This window comes from Agelaius tricolor, unplaced genomic scaffold (assembly GCF_023055355.1).
Source record: "Agelaius tricolor isolate 1412-34295 unplaced genomic scaffold, bAgeTri1.0.p SCAF_15, whole genome shotgun sequence".
Taxonomy (NCBI): Eukaryota; Metazoa; Chordata; class Aves; order Passeriformes; family Icteridae; genus Agelaius; species Agelaius tricolor.
Genome location: NW_027269275.1, coordinates 8,380,685 through 8,398,435, shown reverse-complemented (window position 1 = coordinate 8,398,435; position 17,751 = coordinate 8,380,685). Strand labels below are relative to the sequence as shown.

Below are 17,751 nucleotides of genomic sequence, written 5' to 3'. Positions count from 1 at the left end.
AGCCTGTTTCATGAACAAAACTGCTATTATATTCCAGAATGAATAAAAAAGCAGAACCCTATTATCACTCATTTTAAATTACTGATTCTCTACCACCAAATTTACCTTTGATGCTAGCACTGAAATAGATGTTTTTTTAACTAATCTATATTTATGTCATTTAGATTTACTCACTAAGGAAATACATTTGTAACGGTAGTTTATAACAACAAGAAATTGTTCATATTCAGCAATTTATGATAAGCCAAGCTTAAAGGCTTTTTTCCTAGACAAAAGAAAGAATTAAAGCTAAAACAAAGGATTTCAAAAGTGCAGAAAACAAAGGGTTTTAAAAGTGCAGACACTGTGTATAGCAGAAACTAGGCCAAAAGAAAAACAAATCCCCAAGGCTGCAAACCTCACTTAAGTTATTTCCAATTTTATTTTAAAATTGTCTGGAAATCTACCAAGAGGTTACCATTTTAATCTAAGTATTAAAAACTAAAGAGGATCGTATTAATCCCATAGTAACTACAGCACAGTGACACTTAAAAAGCAGAACTTTAACAGCTTCCCAGCCAATGTCACATTTATCAAGCAGATCAGGTCATTTGCACTTGTTTCCTCCACACTCTGCTGAGGTGAATGTCTTGAATGACTTACATGAGACCTTGACTCCCGGGGCAGCAGGGAGCACAGAGTCTGTCTGTTCCGGTTGTGGGCATCGAAATCCACAAAGATGACAGACCAAGAGCAGCCCTGGAACACAACATTGCATTTGTTTAAGGCAAAGGGAAGAAGCTTGGTGCATCCTGCTGAAACTCACTGCTTCTGGGTTTAATTTAAGTTATGTTGTCATGGCTGAAAATTCTAATCAGAAAACACAGCACAACATCAAGTCGAAAATATTTTGACTTTTCAATATATTGAAGTATAGCCAAAATTAGATGGCTTTATCACTGATTAGTAATTATATGATTCATTCAAGCTGTTAACTCTTCTATTAATACTTGAAAAATGAGGCCTGTATTAAGGACAAACAAAAAAAGAGTAGTTGTTCTTCCCTGTGAACACAGGAAATGTTCTAAACAGTGATGCTGCATATTTCATTACAAGTCAGTTAGAACACAAACAATTGGATATTCAGCACAGGTACTGCTTTGGAAAAGGACTTTCATAGCAAACAAAAATGGTCTGCTTTTCAGTTATTGTAAGGTCTGCATTATCAACATCTACTCCTTGGTAAAATCCACTTCCTAATAAAATCAGTAATTTTACACTGTATTTCCCTGTCAACTTCCTGATACTTCCTGAAACACTAAAAAAAAAAAAAATCCCCTGGCTGAGACAGAGTTTAAATAGAATCAATACAATTTAGAACTATTACCAGGAGGCAACTTCTTGCAAATTCAGCTTTGTTAATGAACAGGTACCTTCATGTATGTTGCAACTGATAATGAATCTCAGAATCACTGCCCCACTGGAAGACAGTCCATGTGAATTCATTCCACTAATGGTCATAAATCCCAGAAATTTTCATAAATCCACCAAATTTCTCCTAAACAGCAGCCAGTTTTTTTGTATACTACTTTCCTAGGAAGACTGTTCCAGAGCCCACCATGCTAATTATTAAAAACTTCAATTTCCAGTGAAGTTTCTACATAAATACCTCACCACCCTTCTTTGTGTGCCAGTACCAACATCCACTGAGATGCTTCTCCAAAGAGTTTTATTCTTACTTACACTTTACTGCACTCTAATTATATATAGCTATCATAAAAATGCACAGCTTTGCTTTACTAGGGTAAACAAAACCCTAAACAATTTTTTCCACTGTCCTCATGGAGAATAATCTGTTTTCTCAGTTATTCTAGCAAGATATACACTGACTAGTTCTACAATAAGAATGTACACAAAAAATCACATTGGCATTGATGTATTTAACTTTCTTCTTAATCCAGATTCTGATTATTCACAATTCTCTAAACTCACCTACAAACTCTGAACACAACCTGCCTCCAGGTGCAGTTCCAAAGTCTGTGCTGCAGGGAAGGATTCTCTGGGGATCAGGAGCAGTCTCATTTGCATTCCTTAAACCCACAAGCACCTTGTTTGACAAATGGACTATTTTTCACCTCTCTAAAGACTGTAAACTTCTGGAGTAAGAACACCTTACAGAGACTTGATTTATGAAAAAAACCCCAAACTTGTTTTTGCCCAACCCAGTAGAGGGCATGCAGCTCACACACAAACAGCTCTGCCCAGGTCAGCCTTTAATGCATTCCTCTTGCTGTGAGCAGTGCTCCCCAGCAGTGATTGCTGCAGGTTGGACCTGTGCAGCTGCAGGTGCAAACAAATCCCTTGAGGGGCTCAAGGGGATTTCTCAAAGCCACTGGAACACAGCTGGTGCTAAGCACAAAGGCAAACTCTGCACAGACTGAAGGTCAAAATGGGTTCTGTTAATGCCAGCTACAGATCTCAGAAATAAACTCTCAAAACATTTAAATGGGTCTTGCTTCAGCAATTTATTCATACTTTCCAGAATTCAGCAAAAAAAAAAGAAAAAAAACTCAACAGCCACATTTACTGGTGCTTGAAACTGTTGGGAAGGTAAAGATTATAGATAAATGTCATTTCTGAAAGAATAACAATGCATATACAATGTCTGATCATTACTGAAGATCCTTACTACCTCCTAGTTCTGAACATCTGACATCAGCTTTTAAAATGCATGGCATCTCTCTCTCATATATACATTTTCTAAACCATTAATTTGGAAGATTTTAGCTACAGACTAGTGTATAGCACCAAAGACAAAGATGCACACAGAAGGGGAATCCACAGCAGATATAAAAGTCTCAGAAAAGGCTTGCTTCCCTAATTGATCCAAGCCACATAAAGGATGAGAAAAGACTTTATACATGTGCAACACACTGCAATTAAAAACAGGTTAAAAAGTGGGATTATATAAAAGCAGCTTGTTTAAAGTCTCAATCAAAAGGCACATGAAGGCAGCAGACAAAAGGAAGGTAATGCTTGAAGGGGGAAGTATATTCTAGTATCAGCAACAGATACACTTCTGAAGGAAAAAGCATTTTGGCAACAAAATTCTTTCTCAGACTAAGCTACAACCACTTTAGAATTTTTCTAAGGAAAAATCCCAAATGATTCTTGATAGAAAGGGCACTAATGATTTTATCAGATAAATTCTGTACCTGAAACAGCAGCAACCAGTTTGCTGACTTTCTGTAAAGCTGGACTCTAACAAACTTGCTCGATGCTTCTAAATATCCTCTGATCTACCCCGTAAATCATCATTGCTAACAACAAAGGAGAGAAACAAACACTTCTATTACCTGATTTCCAAAGAGATTGAAACCATTAATTGCTTCTAAAGCTGCTTTTGCCAGTCCCACGGAGCTGAGGAGAAAGCAAAACAAAACCCAGAGGTATCACAATTCAAGCCCAGGCTAAAACTTCACACACTTGACAGCTTTCAGTGCCATGATCTTTTCTTGATTTGAATTTCATGTTTAACCTTAATGTTACTAAAATGATGATGCAGCAGATTTGGGGTTGTTTTGGTGGTAGGTTGGGGTTTTTTCTCTGAAGTACTACTCAGCATTTTTATTTGTCTTCAAATGTCAGAGACCATCTCACAAAAGAACTTTTGTTCTCACCTTGCTATCAGACACTGGCATAATGCATTTCAAGGTCTTGCTAATAGCACAGAGACAGAGGATTTAATTCAGCACAAATTTTCAAACCAGCTCTCAAGCATTAAACTTTAAAAGACTGATTTCTAGCTTTCAATATAATAAAAGAGCTCATCAATCTGAATTCACATCAGAAGGATTTTCATATGTCAACCATATAGTGACACATCTTTTATTTCACTTCATCAAAAGAAAACAGGACCCAGAAATTCCATCAACAAGACTTCAAGTTAGCACTCACATTTTAAGACACTATAGATTAAAATAACTAATAATTATATAATTTAAAAATCAAATTCTATATTAAAATTATTTATTAACCATTATGTAAAGGCCACAGTACAAATAAAATACATTTTAACAAAGTATTTTCATTTTAAAAGTGTCGTTTTCTATTTTCCTTGTGAGTATTATAAAAAAAAGTGAAGCACCATTCTTTGTCTTTCAGTTTCACTTCTCTTTTTCTCAGTTTTAAAGAATACATAATTACAGATAAATATTCAGATGATAAGCACTAACTATTCCCCACTTCTATGTAAGAGGTGTTGTGACTGTATTGACAAACAACATCACCATCCAGCCCCCCACCAAAAAACTGACAGCAATTAAATTGGCAGAAATCTGCAAACAGGGACTGTGCTTCAATCTTTAATTTTCTATACTCCATGCAGCACTCTGGGATGGAAGTAAACATTTTACCCTACTCTAAATAAACTGATTTTTACTATCTATTATTGTAAAATATGTAATTTCAAATGATTACAAACAAATTCATATTTTAAATACGGGGTCTAATTATGATTACACAGGAAATACTGAAAATAATGAAAATAATTCAATGCAGTTCCAGAATTTGGTTTTTTAACTATTACTGTACCCATGTTGATTCTAATATTAGAAATACTTTCGACTGATTTCACACTTCATCATTTATAAACCCCCATGTTCCTTTCTGAAACACTGCCAGCAATGATTCTCCTGGGTTCCAGTTCTAATTGCTCAACAAGACAAGGCTGAACCAGCTTAACCACAGCCTGCTCTGAGCAGCTGCCTCTGCCTGGTGCCTTCTGATGCTGAAAGCTTTGAGAGCTGCAGAATGAGATGAAGAAATAAACTGACTCAAAAGAGCTGGGAATGTAATTATTATTCTGGCTTTGTTTCAAGTACCTAAAGAAAAAAAAGGTAATTGTTCTAAAAATTGCTTTATTCTAATTATCACCTAACCATTGACCAATTAAATTGACATGATGACTCAGAACAGAACTTTTCAGAGGAATTCAGTATTATCAAACTGCATATACAGAAGGTAAAAATCAGAGAAATCTTGCACACTTGAGCTTGTATCACATGTTAAAATCTCGTATTTTCCTTTCAAGTAATAGTCCTAATATCAACATGATCTATTTTCAGATCTATTTTCTACTGATAAAAGGTAGAGAAGTAATAAATGTTCAATTGGTATTCAGATAACATAAAACTACTCAACCTGTCTACAAAATAGGATGATATTGCTTGAATGAAATTCAAGGCAAACATGTCTTCCTTCCTTGAAATCATCTCTGCTTTGCAGACTCAGTCATTATTCTACAATAATAGTAGTAAAAAATTTAGTAATTTACTGTAATTTATCAGCATTTTTCTATCTCTAGTTATTGAAAGGCCCTGGAAACTTCATTACTCTCACAATTACTTGCCAGTGACCATATAACTATCCCAAAATTGTCAATCACTCTCTTCACCACACACAAGTACTACTTAGATTATCAAAAGTTTTATGGGTAAATGACAGGAGGAAGTCCTTTAAAAGAAAAAAGAAGTCAGTGAAGAGCCTTTGTATCAAGTGTGTCTTTCCAAGAGTGAACAATCACAGCACAGCACTCTTCAGGACTGTGATCACACTTCACACTCATTTCATTGCCACTGATTAATGCCTTCCTGGTGGGAAAATTGCTAAAGAGGTTCTGTAATAAACATTATGCTTGTGTCTTTGTACAGAAAATACATTCCTCAGACTCTACAATTTAGTAACAAAAGAAATGGAGTGTCTTAACTGAATGAATGGCAAAATGTATTTTAATAAATGTGCTGCTTCCTCCACTCATTAGGCCACTATGAGTAGACCATACTGACCTGTGGGACTGGAGAAAATGGTGCTTTCTTGGAGATGGGCCCAAAGCAAAACCTCACCCAAAGCCTCTTACAATCCTCTGAAGATTTCACAGGATGATGAAGTCATTGGCCAGAAGGGACATATGGAACTCATCTAGCCCAACACAAAACCTCACCTGAAGCCCAAGATCTAACCAAGACCGATTTAAGTAAACCACAGCCTATACTAGACAAGCCTCAAAACCTCCAGGGATGGAGATTCTGTTTTGAGCATCCCGCTCTTTCCTTCTCTGTGCTTCAAATGAAAAGGTTTCTTCTTCATGGCCCCACTGAACTCAGCAGCTGCAATGCTCAGACCTTATTGGAGCTGCCAGTTATTTTAATGTGTCAAGGATTATCAAGAGCAGCCTTGCAATCAAAATGCCCCTGGGTAACATTTGACCTTGAGCCATATTTAGGGCAAGGGAAGATGAGACTAACCTGGAGAAACCACTTCCAGCTTGCTAAAAGAGATTTAGTAAACACACTTAAACAACATTCATAATTCTCATTACTTTTTAATTGTTGGATTCAACCTCTCAGTAAAATACCTAAGGGCAAACACTAACATTTGCATATTTTTAGCAAATGTAAATCAAAATACACCTTCAAGTATATCCATCCTTAATCCTCCTCCTCCTGTTCAATTTCCTGCCTCCATCTGAATGCTGTGCATTTCAACTGGAACATCAAGAGATGTAAAAAATAAGAAAATGAGAAAAAAAAATTCTACATCACTAATAATTTTGTAACTCTACAACCCAAAAAAACCCCAAGGAAGGACAGCACTGTAGCAATGTGCTATATACCCCAGAGAAGAGCATGACTGAGGCCCTGCAGCTCCAGATTTGGAAGATGAGGATGCTGCACTTTGGTAATTTCCTGATTCTCAGGGTGCATATGGGAGGTGTCAGAGGCACTTTGCACAGCTACTCAGCAATCCTGCAGAGCAGCTGGATCAAACAGCTACAGGACAAATTAATTTCTGTCAAGTTCAGCCGTATGGGAAGGGATCACACTACAATAAAAGCTGTTACAAATCTTGTCTTTGAACCAATAAAAGACATCAATTTGCATACATCAGTGCAGACGTGCTCCACAGAGTGTTCTGCTATTTATCATTTATCAGAAGTGTTTGGAGCTGTACTAAGAGACTGTGAAGGCTTAAAATATCTGCATCTTTTAACATGGGCCATAATGTGCAGCTATTATTCACAGACTTCCAACTGTAAAATATCTTCTTTGAACAGAAAGCCTCTTTCAATAAAACACAAGAATTACCTACTTATTCTGAGAGCAAACACAGCCTGTATGGAGAATTCCATCACAGAATGTAAGGGTCAGGAGTGCACCATCCTTAACACTGACCCCAAAGAGAGCACTTTGGGGTCCATAATCCCAGGAGACCCACATACATCATTTGTGAGCAGACCTGATATTCATAATTGCTTCATCAATTTGAAACAAAAGGGGGTTTATAGCTCTCTTTGGTAGATACATTTGGAACATAAAGTATAAAGAACATTTCAGTGTACACAGAGCTTTCCTCAATAATATCTAAAAATGTCTTTTGATGCATGTTGCCCTTCCATTTTTCCTGATTTATGAGAATCAGGGAAATTGCCTCCCAGCTTTCCACAGCGAAGCAGAGTATCCACAGGTACACCAGGAATGATAAATAGAGGCAATTCTTGTTTCTGATGACCAAAGTCTACTTCTTAAATTAGGACCAAGCTCTGTGCTTCCCCTTATGCTAGCTCAATGATCTGTTAGATTGGCCCAGTCCATTTCACTGAACTTTACCCTTAGAAAAACCAACCTATAAATGTCAGTCTGGATTAAGATAAAACAACATGCCCATTTCCATCTGTTTAAAAGATGCTCAGTTTTCCCTGAAGAAAATTCACATATTGAATAACCAGAATGCTGCAAACAGGAGACACAGGAGTTTCAGTATTCCTTTTGCACATTTTTACAAGGTGAGATCTGGAAAGAAGCATTTGTTTCTCTATGTAGTCATGTAATCTGGCATTTGACAATTTTACAGACACAGGAGGAGAAAAGAAAATCAGCAAAGTCATAAAGCAGATTACATAACAACAACTCAATTTTTTTTTTTTAGTTCTCATATTGGTAAAAAGGTTCTATAAAAGCCCTGAAAAAACCCTACATTAATAGTTTTGCTGCAAGGACATGTAAGTATATCTAAAGGTTAAAATATACATTCCTGCATGTGGGCTAAGAAAAATAATTCATTCTCAAATGACAAGACAGATTTCTTTGGCAATATTGAAGACTGGAAGAAATGTGTGTTCTTTACAAGCCCTTGATAATAAGGATGATCAATAATGTTTTCAAAATCCAAAGATATCCAAGCCATAGCCATTTTTATGATTAATAAAACCTCAGAAGTCAAAAAGTGAAGGAAACAATAGCAACACTGGAAGAATCAAGATGTCAGATTACAGATTTGATCCTTCAAGGCAGAGAGCACATGAGGGATTCCACTGAGGTGAGCAGGACAACTCCAGCATTAAAATGCTCCCAGGATTGCTCCCTGTCCCTGGCAGGGCTCAGAACGTGCAGCATCTGAAGAACTGGAAAAGAGCTTGGCACTAGGCTGCTCTCCAGGGTACAGCATCTTCTTCCCACCACAGTGCAGGAGAGAAAATCTAAACTCATGATTCTCCACCTTTTAAAGCAGGATATTCTTAACCAGTTTTTTGAATATGATTCCAATCTCACTGCACAAGCCTCAAGACCCTGAGCTGCTCTGAACACAAGTTTCAGAATTATATACATGCAGCTGCACATAATTACTGGAATTTGAATACTCAAATAGCTAAGCATCCATGTGGTTATTTCAGCATGCATATCATGATGAAATTATCTCCACATTTTCCCAAAATACATCCCCCAGTCTTTAGAGATCCTTAATCTAGTTCAAGCAGTATTTTCATGCATTATTATTTTTAGCTTACCCCGTTATGAATTCCTTTCATGGATTTACTTGCTCTGCTGACAGAGCTGCATTTGCTCACCTACCTTGAGTGCAGCTCTGGACTGCCATTGTTGTATTTGCTGCCTCTCTCCCAGACACCAAAGTCTGGTACACGATAGGCTCTCTCCACACAAAACACAAGATTCTGGATAAAGGACACCTACAGGAAGGAAAAGTGACTGAGGGAAAATGAAAGCACATCTTTTCTGGTTATTTCCAAAAGATAAACTTGCTATTCTTATAACTGTTCTTTCCATCCTTTTCTGTTTCAACTCAAAGGATGATGTTCTCAAGTTCAAATATTCTCCCTAAAACCAGTTTTTAATCCCAATATGTTAAGAGCTGTCCCAGCCAAGGTGCTAATGTGAATTTATGCAGAAGTTGTAACAAAGGAGGAGATAAAAATGATTTCATATTCAAGATACATATTTGAAGAGCTCCAAAAAGGTGATATTTTGATCTTTTCAAAAAAAATTCATCTTAACAACATCAGAAACCAAACCAAAATTAGAACACAGAAATCCTGGTGCTTTTTCTTAATTCATTTTAAGAGAATTGATATGGCAAAGTTTTATTAAATAAGCTCCAGATAATATATATTTATGCAGATTCAAACACATCCCTTCATAAACACAAATAAAACCCTAAATCAATTTATTATAATTAAAATCTCTTCTTGGACCAACACATTTCAGCTGAATACCAAAACACTGAAGGGTATTTTAAGGTATTTAAGATGTATTCAACTATAGCTGGGAACTTATTTGAACAGATAATTTTTCCTGATTTACACTGTTGAAAGAGACATTTGGAGTTGCTTGACTGTAGAAAAATGAAATTGAGCATAAGTTTTATAGTTCATTTTAAAGAGTCCACAGGTTGGAGCTTAGAGAAAATGTAACCCCAAGCACAAGATTTACACTGGTTCATCTCCAAAGCAGGGATTTCATCCCCTCCCATCCAAATTATTCTAGGGGACTGTGGAAAAAAAATCCTGCAATGGCTACAAACACAACCATACTGAGAAACTACAGAGAAGGATCCACTTTGCTACCATCAAGTGGGGTTTCTTCAATGAGCTATGTAACAAAACCCCGATCTTTTACTGAAAGGTATTTGCCTGTATACCTTTGTTTTGCCTTTTTTCTCCATTTTTCTTTAAATTTAAAAAATTTGCTATTTCAGATTTACTCTTTATGTTTTTATATTTACTCTTTTAGGTAATACCAGTCCATCAGCAATGCTATAATTCTAGACTCACTGGTCTCTCTTCATTTAATGTCACTGCTAAAATGTCACTATGGGGTGTACAATAATCTGCACGTTACATCTATTCAGAGTTACTGCTTCCAAGAGAACTCTGTCTCACTCTTCAGCTATGCCCAGTATATTCATCCCTCTAATTCAGCATTTGGTTCTATTAAAATGAACTTTCTCTGAATGAAGCCAGAACACCCAAATACTAAGAGTGTGGTTTTTCCCATGCTCTATCAGTAACTGAAATTTATATGAAGGAGCAAATGGCAGCATACAGAATTAGCCACACAGAGCCCAAGAGAAAGTGCAAGTTTGTGGTAAAAAATCTGAGTATGAATGTCCATAGTGCAGAGATTTAGTGGGGACAGTTGCTAGGAAAAAGACATCCTGGCAAGGAAGAGGAGAATATCCACTGACTGGAGACTCTATAAACATGCATTTTTTCTGCAGAATCTGTAATTAAATGCAAACATCTGGAGGATAACATAAATTATATATCAAGCTAATTAAATACTTAATTATATACATTTGCCTCCGCACAGATATAAAGGCAGTTCAAAGGAAATAATAAAGGCCTATCATATGATCTAAGAAAGAAAGAAGACATTGCAAAATTTAGTTTTGTAATTATCTGAAAAACCAGATTACTGAAGATATATGTTATACAAAAATAATGCAAATTCACTATTAGTGGAAAAATCTTTCTTTTTAATAGTAGTACTGCAAGCACATTTAAGCTTTTTAAGGCAATACAGCAGCAACTATCAAAGAGAACAGAATAAATTTAAACAAATCCAGATTAAGAAAATTGGAGAAAAAAAGAATTAAAAAAGTATATACATCTGTGCTTTCTATTCCAGTTTCAAAACATAACCTCATTTTAGAGCAGGCCAGCAGGTTGTCCTGACATGACTTATACTCAAGCCAAGGCTATTATTATCTTATTTACAGAGGAGTTAACCCTCTCTAGAAACATCCCTTACTATGATACAAAATCCTTTTATTTTCAATTAAAGATACAGCAAAAATTCTTAACACCCATATTCACATTGTTTGAAGAAAGCCCTGCAGCTTCCCTGAAAATTAACCCCATTATTTATTGTACTGAATTTTCATTGGACAGGGTGAACTGACAGAGTTTGAAATAATGTGAAAAGTGAGAGCAATGTAAGTAGAAGTTAATTGTCCTAACATGTTGGAACTCTGACCTTTAAATTCCTGACATTGCAGCTACCAGAAATAGCAGAGAACTATAAAATGTTCAGTGTCATGTTGTATTTACTCTTTGCACATCTAACACTTTTTAAGCTATTATTTCACTATCCATTCATTCCATCACTTTTTCTAAGTTCCACTCAAAGCATAAAATACCTGCAGCATATTTTGAGAACAATTACTTTGCAGTTGGTAATGAAATAAAACCCAGAAAAAACAAAAACCCAGCAAAAACAAACATTGAAGCAGGTTTTAGGACAGGAAATCAATTTCTACCTCATCTGTGTTGTAGATAATCTGCAGCCCCGAAGAAATCATCTCAACCAAATAGAGAAGAAATAATGACAAAGCATTGATCTAGAGCAATTAAACACAGAAAGGAAACTATAATTAATTTTATGTTCATTGGAGTCATGTAAACAAAATAAACATGGTATAATTCATAAGATGGTCCCACTATAACACACTTCTGCTTCTAAAAATGCCTGCATCTAATGATGTGGAAACAATCAATAGGAAAAGGTGGCACAACCCAGCCTTGCCCTCTAGAACTTCTGCTGTGTTATGATTTTTTAATTTCAAACTGTGCTAGGAAAATGCTCTCCCTTAGGCACATGCTTTGACCCACAGGTAAGCACTCTGGTCCCAGGCTGTTTTCATGTTCCATGTATGACAACTCACTGGCCAGGAGTTACCAAAAGGCAAGCAGCACATTGAATAGTGCACAGCACACCCAGAAAGCAAATCCCTTCTGCTCTGCTGGGAATTCTGGCATTATCAGCTGACAGGAGGAGAATTACAACATTCAGATATGATCAGATATTGAAAAACTCTATTTTTCAGTACTTATACACAGCATTTATTGTAAACAGTAATTACCTTCAGCAGCTGAACATCAGAATGTCAACTCACTGAGGAATCAAAGGAAACTGCTGGTTTGGTTTTTATTACAGAACTTTCCTATACTTGAGAATTTCTATAACTTCAATAGAGAAACTAAGTTTATCACAGGATGAGGTATAAAACCACAATCTCATTACATGAAATTTAAAGAAATCATCTAGAACAAAAAAAGTGGACTCTTTTCTAGAACATAGCAGATTAAAAATTCGGTCCAAAATTCTAAAAATCTATAAATATTTAAAGACAATTGACTCCAGTGTCTTAATGCACCAAATACAGCAATAAGGGCTACATAATATATTCAATGTTTCCCAGCTGAGCCCTCTCAGTTCCTCTGTACTCTTGTCTCCACAGAGCTGAAAACCCTCTCATTTTTGAGGTATGCAGATGACAGATGGGAATGTGCATTCATGTTTATGGGAAGGGTTGAGCTGCCACAAAAGAGACTTTAAACTGTCATACAGTGCTCCCCAGGTCCCCAGATTGTCTCCTCTTATAGATAAAACATGTGCCTTTTCATGAAATTTCCCATAGTCCAAAATGCTAACTTAAGATAACTCCATAAAGCATTTCCCCCAGAACACACAATTTCTGAATCCAACACATTCACTGTACAAACTATTTAAGTAATACTGTCACCATGGAATGAAATAATCATCAACCCACTGTGTCAGTTCTGAATAATTCCACTAGCAATTCCTGAGCTAAAAGGTGTGTGCAGACTTATGGAATGCAAAATAACAAGATCATGAAAGAAAAAGTGGGTCTGAAAGTAAAGAGAATGGGAAATAAAAAGGAATAAAGATTAAAACTCTGGAAAATGAGAGACAATAAAACAATCAGTTATGCAATTAGACTATGCAAAGCAGTGAACAATTCCTAACTGCTGTCAACGTACATTAAATGAATGAAAATTGCTCAAAATTATGGAAAATTAAACTGGGAATATTCACCATAAGATTACACTAAATCTTTCACTTTCCTGACTACAAGATTCTTTTGCCAGGATTATTTATTGACAGCCATCTGTTGGTCTCAAAAAGAAGCAACTTTGTAAACAACCAAGCATCTACCTCCACAATCTCCCAGTTATTTCAGTACCCTCTGACCAAAGCAAACCACTCAGTTATGTTTCAGAACACTCTGTCTTTTTCAGCAGAAGATGCAAAAGGCAACTGACTCACTTTTACCACACACAGCACATCTAACACAAATCTAACCAAACTGAGACAGCTGCATGACAGAAGAATGAAGACAATATTATTAAAAAATCAGCCAAACTTGGATTTACACCAACACGGATGTGTTACCTGAAGGTGTCCATACTCCTCATGGGAGAAGACCTCATCTCCAGTTTGTGCATTGAACACAGAATGCAGACATGCAGAGGGTTTGGGGTCTTGTTTAAATTTCTGAACCTAAAGGTGAATGAAAGGCAAAACAAAAAAGCAAAGGTAATAATTTCAGTATGTTTGGCAACCACAAATTCACCATATACCTTATTTAAATTATTATTACTATTGTTATTATTTCCAAACTAAAAAATGTCTTGATTTGACCACTATGCAAACCTTTTCATCAACAGTGTATTTTCAGAACAATTACAATAGCTGGTAATTAAATGAAACCGAGATAACTCCGTAACTCTTCAAGTCATGCTTTGCTCTCCAAGAAATTTTAAAATTTTCCAACCATAATGCCAGTACCTGATCCACATTTCACTCAGTGTTGAATGTATGTTCAACATTGATGCTGCCTTCATGAGATTTTCTTCTCTACCAACCAAACACAGCACGTGCCTCAGAACAAGCAAACAAGTACTATAATGTGGAGTCTACTCCACAAATACAATAAATATACTCCTGGTCATGCTCATATGTTCATTGGCAATAGAATGCAACATCTGCATTTTTGCTAAAAGCAGCAGCATTTGCTCAAGTCATATCTTGAACAAAGAGAACTAAAAAATATCTTCCTTTTATGAGGCTACACACAGTCTCTCAGAATAAAGTCCAGCTTGACTTCTGTCTGTTAGCTACCAGAAACTGTTTATTCCTACACTGCAGGAAGAGAAGAGCATCTGTAGCAAACAAGGGAAAAGCAGACAAGCAGTGTGCCAGCAGTGGGACACCTCTGGTAATTTAATGCTCATTATTCTTATCTGGCACTCCTCATCCCCAAAACAAACAACTGCACATCAAAGAGAAAAACAACAGCTGAATTGTAACAAGATCAATTTAGGTCAAGATTATTTGAAGATATGAGACTCTCAAGAAGCAATCCAACCCCCCAGAAAATATATGTCAGCATAGATACAAGTGGCAATACAGTACTTGCTCACTATTATTGTTACTGGTACTCCATACCTGTGGATTTCCCATTTCAGTTTGTGTGCTCAGCTGTGAGGGAAGCTCTGGACTTACATGAAAACTATTTCTAACAATACAGTTAGAAGTCAGTGACCTGAAACTTCAAATAACCACATGGAATATATGTATTTAACTACTTCTAGATCTGCTGCTAACCACTATGCAAAATTAATCCACCATACCAAATTTTAATAAGAAGGCCTGAATATTCAGAGTATATTCACAAGAGAATTAAGGGCTGAATCAATCAACTGTGTTGCAACATAAGTAGACTACTCTGTTTCCTTACTCATTTTGGAAAGGTGTGCCCTTCTGAAATTATGCCATTAAGTAAAATACTGCTGGAAAATGTCTGCTAAAGAAACCAAGCAGAAAATCAAAATGATCACCTAGGTAAAGAGAACAACTACAAACACAATAACCAAGATAACAGTACAAAAAAACTCTCCAGCCTTAACAAAAAGTAGTTCTACATCCTTCCATTTAATCACTATGAAAAGACCTAAACTCCCCCACAAGTACCAATGGTGTAATATTTGAATGGGACAAATAACTGCAAAATGAACACAAAGAAGTTTCAAGTGTATCCTGCACTTTCCTACCCAAAATGCTCCCGTGTACTCCCTAACACGATGCTGCCCCAACAATGAAGCAGCTTTTCTGAGCAGGGCACCCCAAGCCTGGGAGTTTGCTGTGTATTTAGGATTTGTTTCAGTTGAATTCCCCCTGCAGGGAGGCCAGGCTGTGTCCCCAGCGCAGTCTCACCTTGTCAGCCTGGCGCATGTAGCAGTAGAGAATTCCCCTCATGCACTTGATGGCAGAGTGCTCCAGCTCGTGGGTCCTGCCCTTGTCATCATCAATGCGCCTGCACAGACAGAGAGCTCCCAAAACAAATTGCAAATGCAGCAGGGGGAAAGGGAGACATTCATGCCTGGCAATATTCAGTATTGAACCAATGCTGGTGCACAGTGCTGCCCTCACTCACATCTACCTATTTACAGCCCTAGTCATCCTTCCTCGTTAAAAACAGTAAAAATATTAAAAGGGTTTTAGTCTGGCAACTTCCACAAGCATTCCTCTTTCAAAATTTAAGAATTAAAAAAATCCTTCCTGATATCACACCCAGTCTCTTGCAAGTAAATGATTCTTAGGACCAGCAACAAGCCTGCCAATGCCCTGAACTCTCCTACTAGATTTAAAAGTATCCCCTGAGTACAATTTGCCAGAAGAAGCTCTATTTTTAGTAGCAGGCATTAATTCCACTGTAACAAATACTGGCACCAATTTCATTATATGAAAACATGTTGACTTACCAAAAGCAGAGTGACATTTTTAACCTAACACCTTCATAAATATTTTTACTGAGATTTGGAAATGCACCATCCTCTATGGGTTTACAAATCTATTTTTGATAAAGCTTCATTTTCTAAAACTTTCCCAGGGAGCTGAAAAAGAGAGGGAATGGAAGCTGGCAGAGACATGAGGGTGAAAGTTATTCACCTGTAAGCAAGGGCCAGTGCCCAGGAACAGGCAGCACAGTAAAGGCTGTCATGGACTTTGGCCTTTTGGTTACTCCCAAAAGTCTTGGTAGGGAACAGACCTGTGGTTGGGCTTTGATGGACCAGCAACGTTGATTTAACTGGAAGAAGGAAAAATAAAAAAGATTGTTAACAACATTTATACTTCTTCCAGGTTTTAAATAGATTTTCAGGAACAGATCAAGGTGTAAACAACCTGTTAGAGCATGCACAAGATAAAATAAGGGAAAGAAAAGTAAGGAGAAACACACACAAAATTTGTTACATTGTGTTTTCAGACAAATTAGACCTTCTTACACAAAAACCCAGGGGTATTGAAAACTATTTTGATGACTCTGTTCTAGCACAACCCACTTTGTACAGAATTTCTGCAAGGCAACCCAGTAACTTCCTTTCTATGAAAACAGAAGAAAAAAGTGACTAGAGTATGTCAACTGCCCCCCAGTCAGTCAAATGCTTAAACTCTCCAGAACTCTCATAAAAATTACATTTTTAACTCAGGCCAGATGATTGCATTAATATTTATATAAGTAGAGGGGAGTAAGCAAGGAGAAAAGACAACTACAATTATTTAACTCAGTATCTTGATAGGAAAATAGATTAAGACAGGAATTTTCAGGTTGCCAAAAATAAAAATACATTATGGCACTATTAATAACAAAAAAGAACTGCCAGACTGTTCCAAGTACTACACAAAAGCTTTTGTCCATTTAAATTTTTCCTCAGCTGGATCTGGTCAATGTTACAATCCTAAGCTTCCCCTTTATCCAAAATAATTCTAAATTCAATCTTACAGCTGAACTGGATTTTCAACAGACATTTTGATTTACAGAAAGAAATGTAACTCAGCCCTCCTCTTGGAACCTCCCAAACTTCTAGCAGAAGTTAAGGAAACTATCCTTAAGTAGAAATAATGTAGAGCTGATATTTATCATGCAAATATCAATTCCAACTCACATCTGGGTTAGTTCAAGCATTATTAACTTACCAATTCTATAGTAATGATTTAATTTATCCCACAGAGTTTCCCCCTCTGGCTTTGGAAGGTTAATACATTTAAGTGGCTCATAAATTGAACCTAAAATATGAAAAAAGAATACCAAAATCAAGATCAGAATCAGTTTCATAATTGTAATATTGCCAAAAATTACTGTGATAAGGTATTTTTCATGTTTGTTATACAAAAGCACAATTTATCAAATTTCAATTGAAACAAAAAAGTTGTTATCTCTACAGTCTCAGAGAATTTTTTCTACAGTGCCTGTCTACACAAACCAGACCTCTACCTGTATCTGCAGTGCCTTGTAGATACAGCAAATGCCACATAAGTGTAGAGTTAATTATTGAAGACAACTACTAAATGTTGAGAATTTTCTAGAAACATTTTCTTAGAACGTAAGTACATTACAGAGAAAATTCCAGAAGATATGTAGGAAAACAGAAGAGGGACAAAAGTGGACCATATTCAATTCTTGCTGCCCTAGCTGCCTTCTAAAATGGTGAAGGTGTTCAACCCCTCAGTGTTTCACCTCCCCCAACCCTGTTTGCCCCACCAGGCAGCCCAGCTGCAGTCATGTCAGAACAGGGCCTGGCTTGTTCCCACATGCTGCTAAAGCTTTAACAAG

General features: G+C 36.6%; 1 protein-coding gene across 9 annotated transcripts in view; it reads right to left on the bottom strand.

Annotated features, from left to right (window-relative positions):
- Positions 1-17,751, bottom strand: part of PHKB (phosphorylase kinase regulatory subunit beta) — a 66,979-nt gene that overhangs the window by 40,871 nt on the left and 8,357 nt on the right. For all 9 annotated transcript variants that reach the window (XM_071440338.1, XM_071440334.1, XM_071440340.1 and 6 more), the window contains 8 exons: positions 17,115-17,204; positions 16,089-16,227; positions 15,354-15,453; positions 13,530-13,637; positions 11,593-11,673; positions 8,889-9,004; positions 3,336-3,399; positions 643-738 (listed from right to left, as the gene is read on the bottom strand). In XM_071440338.1, coding sequence (XP_071296439.1) covers positions 643-738; positions 3,336-3,399; positions 8,889-9,004; positions 11,593-11,673; positions 13,530-13,637; positions 15,354-15,453; positions 16,089-16,227; positions 17,115-17,204 — 794 coding nt within the window. The remainder of the gene's footprint in view (positions 1-642; positions 739-3,335; positions 3,400-8,888; positions 9,005-11,592; positions 11,674-13,529; positions 13,638-15,353; positions 15,454-16,088; positions 16,228-17,114; positions 17,205-17,751) is intronic.